The sequence below is a fragment of the Rhagoletis zephyria genome, unplaced genomic scaffold (genome assembly GCF_001687245.7).
Source record: "Rhagoletis zephyria isolate East Lansing unplaced genomic scaffold, Rhagoletis_zephyria_1.1 Rzeph_scaffold_00381, whole genome shotgun sequence".
Classification (NCBI taxonomy): Eukaryota; Metazoa; Arthropoda; class Insecta; order Diptera; family Tephritidae; genus Rhagoletis; species Rhagoletis zephyria.
Genome location: NW_016157465.1, coordinates 1 through 15,298, shown reverse-complemented (window position 1 = coordinate 15,298; position 15,298 = coordinate 1). Strand labels below are relative to the sequence as shown.

The following is a 15,298-nucleotide window of genomic DNA, read 5'->3' as shown; positions in this document are numbered from 1 at the left end:
CCACACTTTTCTTTGAAATCGCTTTATTAGTTCTCGTGCAATAAGCGTTTTTGTGAAGCTCTAAAAATTACAACTACAACATTTGAACATAGCCCCCATACCTTAAGGTAAGACGTATTCTACGTCAAAAAAGCATCAGCAACGCTGTGAAAGAGCAAATAATTGTATGTATGAATGTATGCATGTGTGCGCGCTTGTTTTTTATGTAAATACACATGAATGTACATACATACATAGGTAGCAAATATTTCACTTTACAAAAAGATTTCATTAAATTTGTGCACATCACTGCAACGTACTCGCCCGCATACAAATCGATTTGGATGTGATTTAATTTTTATAGAATTGGAGAGCGTCGGAGCTGCACTATATTGCGCAAACTGCTCAAATAGCGGAAGTAAAATGACGTACATACATACGTATGTAGTACATTAGAAAGGCTACTCTGTAGGAAAGTAAATAAAACACGAACTGATGCTTTGAATTCTGCAAGGGCAGATACAAGTGAGAGAAATTTACTATGCAGGATAGAGACATATAGGTACCTATGTACATATTTAAATCATAAACCTGTAAACTAAAACCTAGCTCTCAAGAAAAACCACAGGAAATATTTTTTGTTATTTCTGTTGCGTGAAAAAGATATTTGCTTTTGCTGTAAATTTTCTTTAAGAAGTAAATACACGAGCATTGTTTTCTTGAGAGCTGCAAATTGAATCAAAAATCTTGACAAAAGAAAATTTCTTGTGCGTCATTTAGTATGAATTTTTCATTTTTTGAGAGCTCTTAAAAGTTTAACCGCGAATGAAAACATTGTCCTAAAAATATGCAATGCATACTCACTTACTGCTATTTTTTGCACTTTACCGCCTTTCAAAGTTTACCAATGTCATGTACTTTACAAGGATTCAAAGATTAAATTTGCCAACTTTGAATTCGTTCCACCAAAATGAGCTACATACATAATGAAAATACGCGTGCAGATAATTTTTTCGGTATTCGAAATATTAAAAAATGAGGCAATCGTGAAAAATCGCCATCTCTATCGAAAAACAAAAACCAGAAATCGAGAAAAATTAACATAAAAGTGTAAAAATTTCATGGAATTAACTGATTTATTTTTATAAAATTTTTTTTTGTTGCTTTTGAAAGTTGAGCATATCTTGTGTTTTAGAACTTTTTATCAAAAACATAAGTAATTTTGAAGTAAAAAACACAACCGACTTCAATGCGCGTATGCAAATTTAGGAGTACCATTAATTTTTTCATGATTCAGTGACCGGATCTAAACCAAATTACTAGTCACCCTTGAGGTACCATCTTTTCGATAAAAAAATAATTATTGAAATCGGTTCAAGTGGTCCAAAGCTATGCGGTGGCATACATAAAAGAAGAAAAAATATTCCGACGAATTGATAACCTCCCCTTTTTTGAAGCTGGTTAAAAATGTTGGATTTCTTTGTTAATTTTATGGAAATAAATGCAATTTATGAAACTTTCAAAACATATTCCTGGGTGCGCCTCTGACGACAACTGCTATTGCATTTCGTTAGATTTAATGAATACACTAACTACTCATTTTAATGCAACTATTAAATTTATAATTTACTCTGTCAGCTGATGTGCAGCGTACAAGCATACTGGACTGATCCGCGTTGTTCATCAACGAGTACAGTGCAATGTGTGCGTGTTAAGTGTCGTAATGCAATTTGTTCATTAACAGGTTGCTCATACGCCAGGGGTTGCTATACTGAAGTCATTATTTAATTTTGTAATTATTGACTCATTGCAATGTAAAGTACTGCGAAAATGTTCTCATTTCTCTTGCCGAATATTTGATTCGTATAAATAAAAAGGTTAAACTCAGTTGCAGTGTTGTTAACTCTTTAACCGAATTTCCCTACGCTGCACTGTGGTCTGGCAGCTGCTATTTATTTGCTGGCCAAAAGTAATACATATTTTAAAGTGTCGATGAATCGATTTTTTTTGTTGGTCCCTTCACTAAACTTATTCTCAAGAATAAAAAATTGCTTACAAATTATTTTCTGTTTTGTCGTGTTTTTCGATGTTTGAAAAGAAAGATGCAAAAAACTGCTGTTTTAAACATTTTGCTGCAAAATATTATTAAAGGGAGCACATCCGAAGAATATAACAACTATATAAAGGAATTAGCAGGAATGATCTCCAAATACATAGGTGAAAAATGAATTCTTGCATTTTTTTTTTAAACTTGTACGTTACGTTATTTTTTTCAAACTTTATACCAAGCCTAATTATAAGTAATAGATATACTTGTTGTGCTGGTGTCCTTTCAAATAAATAAGTATAAGTTTGTACAAATAAAACACAAATACAAGCACTCGTGATACTTAAGTATATCAAAGGGAAACATTTTTATTTGAAGCACCTATGATTAGAAAAAATATATAACAAAAATGTGGTCTGCCATTTTAAACTAAATTTTGTTGACGATAACGCCATATTGGATCCCCTATTTCCAATTTTCACAAATTTGACATCAGATTTGAAATCATCGCACTCGAAAACCCGCCCCCCTATACATAAGTTTTTGGTCAAAATGAAAAAATTATAAAATTTGATCGCCATATTGGATCCGCCATTTAAAATTCCAAAAAATTTGCATCAGCTTCGAATACAGCGTCTTTAAAAACCCCAAAACACCAAGCTTCAAATCAATTTGGTTACTTCTCGACTTTTGGCCAGCAATTGATAGCCGGCATCCTTGCTAAATGTGCCAACTATCGCGGATGGATTGCGGGAACGGCTGATTGGACCTTATCTGTGCGAAACTAGGCCAGGCGATATCCATTCGTAAAATCCTGAAAATGGCCCGCAAGAGGAGTATTGACACACATATCCTGTTTTCTATTTCAGAGCCGCTTTCGAAGGATGAACAAAAAGAAGCTTAAATGCTGCGGTTTATGCATTATTCTATACTAATACGGCTGTTTAAAGTGAGCTCTGAGCTCCGAAAAAACTGGCAAGGGCTTCTACAAGCCATTAGATACTAAACGACATTTTAGATGTTCAAATTCCGTAATCTGATGGGGGAGAAGATGAAAAGAGCCGAATAAGTAAACCTCTAATGCAAATTTTCTTTACAAAAGCTTACAATTGCTGGCGTTTGCCGATAATATTCATACATCATCATCGGCCCCAACAAGGATGCCGTCGCCCACGAACGCAATGAAAGGACCAAGTGCAAAAGGACCTCTCTCGGCTCGGGGTAACCAACTGGCGCAAATTCGCACAGAAGAGAAGCATTCGGAGAAGCTTTTTGGTCTCGGCCCTAACCGACAAACGGTTGCAGTGCCAAATAAGAAGAGTTTGGTGTCTCAACAATTATGTGTACTACTCATTAGCGGTGCATGCAATAATTTCTGTGTCTAGGCCAGTAATTACTCGAGCATTGCGAATAAAGAAAAATACCTCATTTACGCACGCTTGAAATTTCATTTGAGTTAAAAAGAATAAAAAAAAAAAACAATAAACTGCGTTACAAAAAAATTTAATTGCAAACATTCTGTTTACGTAAAGTAGATTATTGCAACTTCTTTTTCTGCTTATTACTACTTCCAAGTCGGCGCAAAGCGAAACGCAGTAAGCCAAGAAACAAAGCCAGTACCAAAACCACTACTCCAATCACAAAAGTAATTACATCCAGCAGATAGAACTCGTACCACTTCAAATCAAGACCCGCAGCGCGCATATGCTCGGCGCCTTTGTGCCGCGCGACATACTCAACCCAATAGACGGCAGTCTCACGCGCGCTAAGCGGACGATCGTGGAAAATGCTCGAGATACGCTTGATGTTGTCGCGATAACTGGGATTTTCCAACAACTCGGTGAGCGCCTTTTTCAGCACATCGTAAGTGATGGTTTGGAAATGTAAGCTGATGGCATAGCCCGAGAGGCCAGCTTTCTTTAAATTTAAATGCTGGCGAACGAAAACAAAAATGGTTAAGGAAATAGTGGGTTGTAGAGAGACAAATATTTTGACAAATTTCCCACCTGGTCACAGTAGAAAGGCATGCCTAGCATTGGCACGGCATAATGTACGCCCTCCTGTGTGCCCAACAACCCGCCATGTGTGATGAATACGCGCACATTAGGGTGTGCCAAAATGTCACTTTGTGGCATCCACTTTTTCACCATAACATTTGGGGGTAAATTTTGAATGCTATCATTTTCGAATTTCCACAAAACGCGTTGTTTCATGTCACGAAATACGTCGAGAAAGATGTTTAGGTATGCTGCTGGCATATCTTTGCTTTCCACATTGCTGCCTGTTGAGTAGTTAACAAATATTTTAAATACAATAATAATTTCTGTACTTTTAATTTCAACCTAAGCTAAAGTAAATGGCGCCATGCTTAGCCTCATCGAGAAATTTCTGCATATCAGCTGGCAGCGCTTTGGCTGGATAAATATGCATGCCCCCTACTGGTATCATAGCGTTGGTCGTGGGTCGCGTGCTGGTCAATGGGGCGTAACTGTTTAGCAACACTGCCGATAGATGCTTTTCCATCACACTAACCTTTGGAAAATCAACTGTAAATAAGATGCGTAGATACTAATTAAATTTAAGTCGTCCTTGAAATCGAGCCACTCACTCGGCAAATGTCCGAAATACTTCGCCACCAACTCATCCATCAACGGAAAATATTTGTATTCGCGATGTAAATCTTCGCAAAGTGAGTAGAAAGTGTTTTGCAAACGCTCCCAGAAACTCATGCGATCGGTGAAGGGCAGAAAGCCATGTGGCACATACGACCACGGCGACATTATGCCAAACATTTGACTCATATGATTCTCATAGCCCAGTGTGCTGCTGCTCACCACTGGAATTTTATAGATATAGCTAAGTGCAAGAAAGGCTTCCTGATAGAATTGTTCGACCAGCAACAAATCGTAGATATCTTCAGTTTGCTTGGCGTTGATGATCGCCTGCACTTTGGGTTGCTTGAGCGCATGCTCTGTGGTGGTTGTACCCAGCACTTGCAACATTTGTAAGAAGCCAAATAAATCCATGGTTGTCATGTCGAATATACTCTTGGCACCAGCATCTTCTTTGACTGAAAATTAATGCGAAATTTGAGAGGTTTTTTTTGGTTTGCTCTACTGAAGCATCTTCTAATTAACTACTCACCATCCTTCCAGAAATCGTAAACCGGTTCAATTAATATTTCTGTATAGTTGCTGCCGAGTTTCATGGGCGCCATACTAAATGCTGTAATCATTGTCACCTGGCGCAGTGTGGAAAAGTAAGTTATGGGAAAGTATTGGACAATTTTACCTACCTGATTTCCGTGTTCCACTAGTTCCTTAATCAATGCCTTTTGCATCATGAAATGGCTTTTGCCGGGGAAAGAATAGACTGCAAGTATCCTGGCGCCATTGGTTGAGAGAGTGTTGGATAACAGTGCTGCCAATGCAAGCAAGCCTCTAAGCATTCCCGAATTCTGCAAATGATAATACATTTCACATTAGCCTTTCGTTACCATTGCCTGAATAGCGAGATATATAAGAATTTTCATTGTTGGAATAATTTACGAAAATAAAATTTTAAAGCGGCTTTTTAAAGGCAGTGGAAAATTCAGTCTCACGCCTGGTCTAAATCGGTTTCGAAGAGCGCTGTGCATTTAACTGGCTGCGGACAGGACTATGATTCTCTCGCGGCTCTCTTTGCACTTAGAAATTTAACTTAGAAATCAAAAATCTATAGTTCTCCAAGTTTCTATGTGAAGTTGGTTTTTTGGGTAACTACATATACATACGTGCTGCTCATTTGCCAGATATAAAATTTTCACGTCAAGTCAAGATAAAGTCTTGCATAACTGAGCTTTAAAATTCTTTATTTTGAAAGTGATTACATATGTATATGCATATGTGTGTACATTAAACCGTACCAGGAAAAAAGTTTCGCCGTAAACTCCTGAGCCTGAGTCTGTAAAGAAGAAAATTTTTCCGTCTTTTAATATTTTTCTTCAAATACCTTCGCGATTTGCAGGGCGAATTCAAAGTATGATTTATCGATTTTCCTGTCTTAACGAGGCAATAGATTTTGTTCCAAAGTTCAGTGACTTCAAGTAGGTAGCCCGGATCCCAGTTGCGATCACCCTAATGTCAATAAATTAAAGGTCACCAAAAACCATTCAAAGTTTGCTAAGTAACTATTTCGATAATTCCAATAGAACCAATTCATAAAATTGTTGTATTACCGAATGTAGGTGTTTTCCCTTTCAAAAATACTTTAGACGCTGAGGTGTATGAGGTTTGTTTGTTTGCTTGTAAGGTGGTATGGTCAAATTCAGAAAATCCTCCTTAAAAACGTTTTATGAAAGAAACACTTTTTTATGTTTTATTGACACGAAAACGGAGAGCAAAGCAAAAAATAAGTAATAATTGGGCGTATTCTTGTTTTCGTACGAATCGAAAATTTTGAAATTTTCCTATAATTTTCTATAGAAAAATTTAGAATTTTCGATTTGTACGAAAACAAGAATACGCCTCAATAATCTCAAAATGTCAGACTATCTTTTTTTTACATTAATTTTCATGGCGAAATTGAAAATAGGTGTAGTAAATAAGCAGCTTTCTCGCTTTATTTTCTGTATTTTCATGACATTCGGCATATTGACATACTGAAACTTTTTTCAAGCAAATTTTCAAATAAGATAGTGTCATATGTGAATTAAACTTCGTGATAGATTTCGGGACCCGCGATACAATTCTGAAAAACGTGCGGATGGGCGGGTTCGGGACTTAAAAATTGAATTTCGGGATGTGCGGGATCGGGATTGAAATTTTTGTCCCGTGCCCATTCCAAATCTGTATGTTTTTTGTTTTTTGCTTTTGCATCAATTGGAGTCTAAGTGATTATTTTGTTAGAGTGTTTATATTAATAACAAATATGACCTGCATATTTTACTTAATTATATTCAAATAGGGAAACGTGATGTTATTAATAAGCGACAAGCACGCAAACTTAAAAAAAAGTCAATTTGTTGTAAATATTATTAAATGGCTAATTAGAATGTATGAAGTTGATTTTAAATCGTCCGCTATTTACATACAGATGATTATATTTATTTATGGGTGCGATTTTAGTAAACGTTCACATATTTATAATACATGCATAGTAATACATACATCCCAGCAAAAAATAGAGCGACTAATCTCTGAGACGAGTATTCCTGTGTAAGTATCCATTGGGTGCAATTGGAGATGAATTACTCTCGACTCGTATCTTACAGGTAAAACTGGAGATAAATTAGTCCTCACGATTTAATGATATGTACGGTTAGAATCTCAGCTGGCGCAAATTTTTATTGTTAATTTTTAAAAGTGAATTTTCACTTTTCATACCCATTCGAACAGGAGAGCCACAGTTTATTCCATATTAGTATAAAGAGATCAAATCAATTTTTTGCTGGGATAATACCTTTGATGGCACACCTTTTAGCTGTATTTGATGAATCATCTTGGTGAAAGGTGAGCGGTTTCGCCCCTTAAAGAGCAACCACACATGTATGTAAATAATTTATTTGTCGACGGGCTGCTAAAAACAGATTGTAACTATAAAATTGATCAAGAAAGCATGCAGGATTTTGAGTCTTCATCCAATGAGACAATTTGAGTCTTCATCCAATGAGACAATTGAACATTGCTACCTAAAGGTGAAAAGCAGCCAAGTCCAAATTTTTTCAAAATTTAGTTTTAGATGCAGAATGACAGATAATGCGAAACTACATAGATTTTACCTTCTTTCTTTTTTTTCTTTCTTTTTTTTGGACTTGGCAATTTTTTTATGTATGTATATTTGAATGATTGTAGAAGACTTGACTGAATTTTGTACTAAAAATCAGTTAAATAAACCTGTTCCATGATATTTATATTTTTCGCTTGAAATTATTTAGTTAAGTTAGGTTAGCTTGGCTTATTTATGAGTGTCCTTGTATTTTCAAAATTTTTCTAAGAACTTGAATTCAAAAGCTTAAAATTTATATCAAAGTTTGTTATTTTTTTTTTAATGTTGCACAAAGTTTGAAACTTCGATTTACACGGTTTTTTTTTTTAAGAATAAACTATACTTTAATAAAAGATTATAAAAATTAAATAACAAAGAACTTATTTGAAACAATTTTTTAGTTTGTGGTGGGCTTATAATTATGACACAGGCTGTATTTAACAATGTAATGAAAAAATTTGTAAAAATAAATTTTACTATTCACATAATAAGCATGTCCAGGGATATTATATTTTTTTTTTTATAAAACTATTCTTTGTTTGCAGAGCTTTTGAAACAAGCAGCGTCGATCACGTTCATTTATTCTATTTACCATTTTGTTTAGTTTTGCAAGTACTAAGAAGCAATTTAATTTACAGTTTTTGAGTTAATTTTTTCCGTTGTTCATAAGTACGTATGTATATATACATACATTTTATTTACGTACACTTCGCGTTCATTCACATTTGTCTTACGATCTTGCTTCGCGTGCAGCTTCTTTCATACTGATGTAAAAATGCTTCGAAATTCTACTTTGCCCCATTCAATTCCCAACTAACCCGTTGGCGATGTTGATGAGGATACCTACAGTGTAATTTAAAATTAATTTTGACGGTATTCACTAAGTCATGCAAAAATAGTTAAGCATGACTTACAAAAAACTGTACTTGCTAGTGATATAAATATTTAAATTTTCCATTCGGTGTAATGTGAAACCCTAAATGGGGCTCATTATGGTTGAAGCCTAATTTGATTGAACACAAAAATTTATATAGAGTTCTGTATTTTACATGACGCTATATCCCCGCAGATAAATTCTGTATACGAGAATCAACCTATCACACCATTGTTTGTTTCTGTGTACATATTTTGAGTGATTGACGCTTTTTATTTACTGACACCGATCGCCAGCGACGAGTGAATAATAAATAAATAAACAAAATGGAAAATGTTATTTTATGTATTAAGAAAAAAGGCAAACAAACTTTTACACAGTTGCATTCCCGTTGTTTTTACAGGGTGCTGAAAACAATTTTTTTTTCATTTCCAAAGATTCTATTTATTTTATTTTAAGTCCACCTACCGATTATCTATTTCATAAAAAAAATATTGAACTAAGGAGATATTTGCTGGTTATTTTAAGAACCCCAAACAGCTAGAAGTACCGTTAAAGCTAAAAGTTTCCAAAGAGTCTCGAAATAAACATGGAATATCGTGAAATAAACCGAAAAGGGTCCTGCAAGTTTCGGAAAAGTTGCAAAAGACTTTATAAGATATCCGGCAAGTCTCGAAAACCCGAACAAAATCATCAATCATTGCTTAACTTCGAGAAATGTCAAAAATCATTTTAAATCTTGGTTGAAATATAACCAAACGTATGAAGGTAGGCCAACTGGCGGCTTTGCTTCACTTGCTTCAAGCGCCCGAAAGTTTCAAATAGACAAATGTTTTACCTGATAGCGTTTTGTATGTTTTTCACAAATGAATTCAAACAAATTGCTACTGACTTTTTAAACAAAACTTTGCTTTATAAAAAATGGTGCATGTCCACATTAATACTACTCTGCAATAATGACTTCACTCAAATAACACCAATTTTAAGTAGAGCCAATAAAAATTTTTCACGTTTCATAATTTAGCGATTTATGCCTTGTCGTTTATTTCGGAGCTTTATAATGAGTTCATAAGGATTGGGCTGAACAAGTTTTTTCTTTAAATAATGAGTAACTATTTTTAAGTGGTTAAAAGAGAATAAGTAAACTGCTTTTACCGACTAATGGCGCAATGCGAAAAATATCACTATTTCCTTATAAAAAACATTTCTAATCGATCGACAGTGTTTCAGCGATCGCAATATTCTCGATAAATCTGGAACCACCCGCAGGCATTCGGTCGCAATCCAAACATATGCCCACTGTTTACTTGTAAAGACCGGTTTTCACTATGTCATATTTTGACATCAAAATTTGTCGACATATTTTGACACAAGTTTATCTCTTTCATCCGCACCTTCGCTGATGATATTATGGGCCAAAAGCGAACATATAGCTGGTATAGCAGCGCATGTAGTTATACGACTGAAGACCTATCCTGATCTAACTCAGTCGATATACCGTTTTCTAATCGCATTTGACAATGTGTTTTCATTTATTTGACGACATATGTCATTGAATTTGACATAGTGAAAACAAGGCTTAAGAGTTGTGTACTTCGATTTTCTGACAATTGATACAATTCCTACCCTCCCCACAGTGGGCGATTTGGCTGCTCTAGCGGAGGTTATTTCAAATTTCCAAGTTTAAAAATGCGTGCATTTTTTTATATCTTATCGATTAAAGATGCTTCGATTAGCTTATTAACGATTTTTTATAAGCACTCCTAAATACAGATGAACGGCCGTGAGCTGCCAAATACAACATATGTTAAAAATACAATATTTATTTGTTTACTTAAGCGTGTAGTTTTTTATTCATATCAGGGTATGTATTGCATTAAACATCAATGCCAGTGACCCGTCTATGTATGTTATAAAACGTACATAAGTCGAAGTTAAGTGTATTCAAAACGTACCCTTGCTAGCGTACACCTGTTTTTCGTGGAGTAGAACTTCAGCAAATTCAACCGTCGTTAGTCCAAATTTAGCTTTTTCTGGAAGTGTGTCCAAAAATTATGAACCCTTGCACTTTTTATATACAATGTCAGTAACAAAACGTGAGCTTTATTTATTATGGCACGACGAAGAAATCCCTACAAAGGAGTTCATAGCTATGAAAAACTATGCTTTGGGCACATTTTTAATAATGTTATTTTAAGTAAGCCGCAGCATTGCAAAATTTATAGAAAACTGCAAAATTTTAATAGCAGGCTTACCGAAAGATAGAGTACTTGTGGTAAAAATAGGGTGCATTTCGAGAAACGTTACCAGGCATGGCTAGATATGCCACTGCAGTGCAAAAGGGCTTTTCGGAGCTTTCTAGTATTTAAGAGCGTATCATCCTCTGCAAAAGGAATTATTTTGGATGAGGACATTATGAGCATGCTTTTAATGAAGAATCCGGAAACTGATTTATCAGTCTCTGATAGCTCAGATTCAGAAACATTTTATTTTTTTGCAGATGTGAAATTGTTGTAATTTTTTGTAAAGAAATTAATAACTAATGAAATTTGTTTATTTATATAAAAATCAATTTAACTTAAAAATAATTTTAGTTCAAATTTTCTTTTAACAAAACGGTTTTTATTTTTTAAATTCTTGATTTTCTCTGGATTGTTAAAAATGCCGACTGAAGATATCTAGTTTACTTTGCAAGTTATTAATTAAACGCCGCTAGCGCAGGCAAATCGCCTACATACATACATATGTCGCTGTTCCATAGAAAAAATGGTGACAGGTAATAAGGTCAATGGAAATAAGGTCAATTGACTTAATTTTCCACCCTGGTGCGAAATAAAGTCAATTGACATTACTACCTTTTCAAAATGGAAATAAAGTCAACAAAAATTTGGAAATAAAGTCATTGACGCTATTTCCTCATTCAAATGGAAATAGCGTCAACAATGCTTAAAGTATGTCGATTCATAGAAAAAAATGTTGTTCTTACAATAAACATTGCCCCGTAAGTGTTGTTTTTTAATAGATGAAAAAGGTTATTGCCAAATCCTCAGTGTTGTGATATTAATCCACACACAATCATGAACTACCACCATTTGATTTTATTAAAACAATTTTAATTACGAATGTGTAAAAACACGATGCGAAAAACTAATCGCCTGTGCACAGCTGGAATACGAGAAATATTTGAAGAAAGAGTGTAGAAATGATCCATAACTTGCAAAACATGTTTCGTTTCCACAAAAATAAAGCGAATACTATTAAATTGAAGAAACAGTCCATGTCCAAAAACCCCGGAGGAACACTGAAAGAATTCTGTGTTTTAAATTAGCATATTTTGAACGAATTCGGAATGTCTAAGGTGGAAAAGAAACCAACTTTTCTATAAGGAAAAAATTATAGAAAAATAATTTTCTTACTCTTTGTGACGACATCATTTAAAAGCAGCTAAGGAGAATGACGACACTATTTATTAGATGGCACATTCAACGAGCCAATGTGCCAAAATGCGGGTATAAACAATTATTGATTATTTAATATCGGAACCGAGATCATATAAGTTAATTGATTGGTTTTCACACACTTTTGAAACACAAATTATATGCTTTTTTACTGCAGACAAGTTGTTGCTCCAAAACGCAGCAGAAATCTTCCAATCAGGGCTGGCAACTATCCTTAGTTATAAGGTGCCATATTGAGGATAAAAAAGTGCGAAAATGTGCCAAGTAGAAAAATAAAGGTGCCAAAAAAGGTGTCATTCCTTTTAATCATTCACATTTAGCAAAAAAATAAAGCTACATTTTCCAAACAAAAGTGCAATGATAAAATAAGAAAAACCAGTTGAATAGCCTTTATAAATTAAAAAATTTTAGTTGAGAAAAAGAAGTGCACGCAAAGGGTTTCACAAAAATATATTGAAATGTAATTTTCTTTACAAAAGTGCCCTTTTGGCACTTTGCGCCAAATTGAAAAAATAAGTGCCATTTGAACTAAAATAGTGCAGATAGAGGGTATTTTATTGAATATAAGCCCTCGATGTTTAAAATATATAATAATTTTATTTCAACGTATATAAAAAATAAATCTACCTGCGTTACAGCACGGCGGGAGACGGGGAAGGTGGGCCGCGGCGTAGCGTGACGTTTAATGTAAGCAAGTTTAATGTTTGAAAGAGAAATAATGTCAATGGATTTTATTTCGTTTTTAAAAAGGTAATAATGTCAATTGACTTTATTTCGCGCCAGGTAATAAGATCAACGGAAATAAGGTCAATTGACTTTATTTCCCACCCTGGCGCGAAATAAAGTCAATTGACCTTATTTCCGTTGATCTTATTACCTGTCACCGAAAAAATATGGTTGTCAAGCTTATGCACTATATAACTTAAAAACATAAAATTTTGAGTTGTGTTGTTATTGTAGATAACCATCGGCAAGGCTGCAAAGAGTAAATCCGGGCCATAAACTAAATATGTGCCGTGCCCCCCTTCCCCTAGAATTTTTTTTAGAGGAAATGCGTTTTTTAGCCGAAATGCGTTCTTTTAAGCTCAGATGGGCTGTTTGCCAGAAACTCGTCTTCTTTTTTTAATTTTTGACTTCCGCCAGTTAAAAAAAAAACTTCAATTCACTTTAAAGTTAAAATAAAATTAAAAAAAACTTTTAATGTATTTAGTAAGTTTTTGAATAAATTAGATAACAGCTAAAGACATAAGCAATATGAATGAATATTGAGGTGACCTTATCATTTTGTCACAGCCTGTACTTGGCATATACGTCACTCTGTTGATTAACACACTCGATGTGAATGCTGCTTTTGCATTTAGAAATAAAGTGTTGCATACTTTTAGACCAAAAGCACATATCATATGTTGATTGTTATATTACAAACTTATATACATATGTGTGTATACGTATTAGCCGTTGATTTTTTAGAATGTTTTCATATGGAGAAAATGAGTAACACCCTCCACAAAAAAAAATAAATCTAAAAAATCAACGGTAATTTTCAAAGATTTGAAACTTGCTCTATATTATACCAAAATTTAATGAGCCATAAAACCGCACAATCGAAATCTTTCGTGGGAATCTCATTAAAAAAATCGAAATTTTGATGCACAGTTTTTAAGTTTAATTATTTTTTTGAACTTTGTGCAAGTTTTGAAATTTTTATTTAAATATTGGGTATCTGATATAGATCGACACATATTTTAAATGAAGATTATTGAATTTTGGTACTATTATTTTGACCGCAACTGTATCTCTTACTTTGTTTATATGGTTTTGTCCGTAATATTAGACCTTGAAATAGATCACCTTTGTTAATATATGGTTCGTAGTTGGGCTTTTAAAGCAAATCCTTAATTTTTTATTTGTCCTGTTAAGTTTTTCTAAATCCCGTACTTTTGGGACAAATTATGCGTTTGTCCCGTGTGGCTGGAAAAAAAATCTGGCAACACTAATATGTAACTTAGTTTTTCTAGAGTATATGTGTTTTGTCTTCCACAAACTGTGAACTCGCATTTATCCTACCATACCTGCCACTTTTAAGAAGCGAAAGAGTGGTGCCCTGTTGTTTGCTGTTCATTTTCGTTTCTTCTACAGAACTTATAGTAGTCGGAAAATTTCCCTATACACATAAATGTACATATACATACATACATAGCTGGTTCCGATTGGGGTGAGATCCAATTCTGCATTGAAAACAACGCGGCTAACTAGATAACTCATGAGGGGTCCAAACTAAATCTACTTCGGACTGACTAGTAACACAATTCTAAAGAAATCTCCAACCTGTCGGAAGAAATGCTGACCTGCTCGCTTTGGCTATGATTCAACTGGCGATAGCTCAGATGAATTAATTTTATTTCAGTTATTTCTACGTAAAAAAATATATACATATATTAAAATTAGTAATTGTACCAGTCTAGAACTTAAAAGTAACGTAAGGATATACACTTTCATTGACAGAGGTATTTGAAAACTATTCATCATTGAGTTTTTTCTTTTGTGGCTTGCCAACTGCTGCAGCGCCGTAACAGCCAACGCACGAATACAAAACCAATTCCCATTATTGAAAACATAATAGCCATGAAGAGAGCAGCTACATCCAACAAATAGAATTGGTACCATTTCAAATCCAAGCCAGCAGCGCGCAAATGACGCGCCCCATTGTGGCGTATCACATAGTCGATCCAGTAGAGTGCCGTCTCACGCGGCCCCATTGGACGATCGTGGAAAATGCGTGAAATTTGTTTGATATTTTCGCGATAGGTGGCGTTGAAGAGCAACTGGTGCAGACCGTCCTTCAAAGTTTCACGTGTAAGCTTATGGAAATCCAAGGTAACGGCATAGCCGCCAAATTCAGCTTTCTTCAGATTGAGGTGCTGTTAGGGAAGAGGAAGAAGAATTTGTATTGCTTGTGGCATTATGGTATGATTTTGATTGAGATCTACACATACCTGATCACAGTAGAAGGGCATACCCAGCATTGGCACTGCATAATGCACACCTTCCTGCAAGCCCAGCTGCCCGCCATGCGTGATGAATACGCGTACATTAGGGTGTGCCAAGATGTCACTTTGTGGCAACCATTTCTTCACCATAACATTTGCGGGTATATTAATAATGCTTTCATTTTCGAATTTCCATAAGACACGC

General features: G+C 34.8%; 2 protein-coding genes across 3 annotated transcripts; both read right to left on the bottom strand.

Annotated features, from left to right (window-relative positions):
- Positions 1-3,469: 3,469 nt before the first annotated feature.
- LOC108359381 (UDP-glucuronosyltransferase 2B15-like) lies at positions 3,470-8,558 on the bottom strand. 2 transcript variants are annotated; one of them, XM_017611223.1, is made up of 7 exons: positions 8,364-8,558; positions 5,322-5,483; positions 5,171-5,267; positions 4,635-5,096; positions 4,369-4,572; positions 4,033-4,307; positions 3,470-3,958 (listed from the first exon to the last, which is right to left on the bottom strand). In XM_017611223.1, the coding sequence occupies exons 1-7, from the start codon at positions 8,364-8,366 to the stop codon at positions 3,563-3,565; spliced, it is 1,599 nt and encodes a 532-aa protein (XP_017466712.1). In that variant the 5' UTR covers positions 8,367-8,558; the 3' UTR covers positions 3,470-3,562. The 2 variants fall into 2 exon arrangements, with proteins under 2 accessions (XP_017466712.1, XP_017466713.1); XM_017611224.1 differs by having other exon boundaries at positions 8,478-8,529.
- A 5,910-nt stretch (positions 8,559-14,468) lies between these two features.
- On the bottom strand, positions 14,469-15,284 carry LOC108359392 (UDP-glucuronosyltransferase 1-9-like). Its single transcript, XM_017611242.1, has 2 exons — positions 15,100-15,284; positions 14,469-15,024 (listed from the first exon to the last, which is right to left on the bottom strand). The coding sequence occupies exons 1-2, from the start codon at positions 15,241-15,243 to the stop codon at positions 14,629-14,631; spliced, it is 540 nt and encodes a 179-aa protein (XP_017466731.1). The 5' UTR covers positions 15,244-15,284; the 3' UTR covers positions 14,469-14,628.
- Between the last annotated feature and the right edge of the window lie 14 nt (positions 15,285-15,298).

Coding starts and splice junctions, on each gene's coding strand:
- LOC108359381 (XM_017611223.1), bottom strand. Junction 5,268..5,321: donor TAGTGGAACACGGAAATCAG/GTAGGTAAAATT, acceptor ACACTGCGCCAG/GTGACAATGATTACAGCATT. Junction 5,097..5,170: donor TTACGATTTCTGGAAGGATG/GTGAGTAGTTAA, acceptor ATTAATTTTCAG/TCAAAGAAGATGCTGGTGCC.
- LOC108359392 (XM_017611242.1), bottom strand. CDS start 15,243: ATGGTGAAGAAATGGTTGCCACAAAGTGACATCTTGGCACACCCTAAT. Junction 15,025..15,099: donor TGCCCTTCTACTGTGATCAG/GTATGTGTAGAT, acceptor CTTCCCTAACAG/CACCTCAATCTGAAGAAAGC.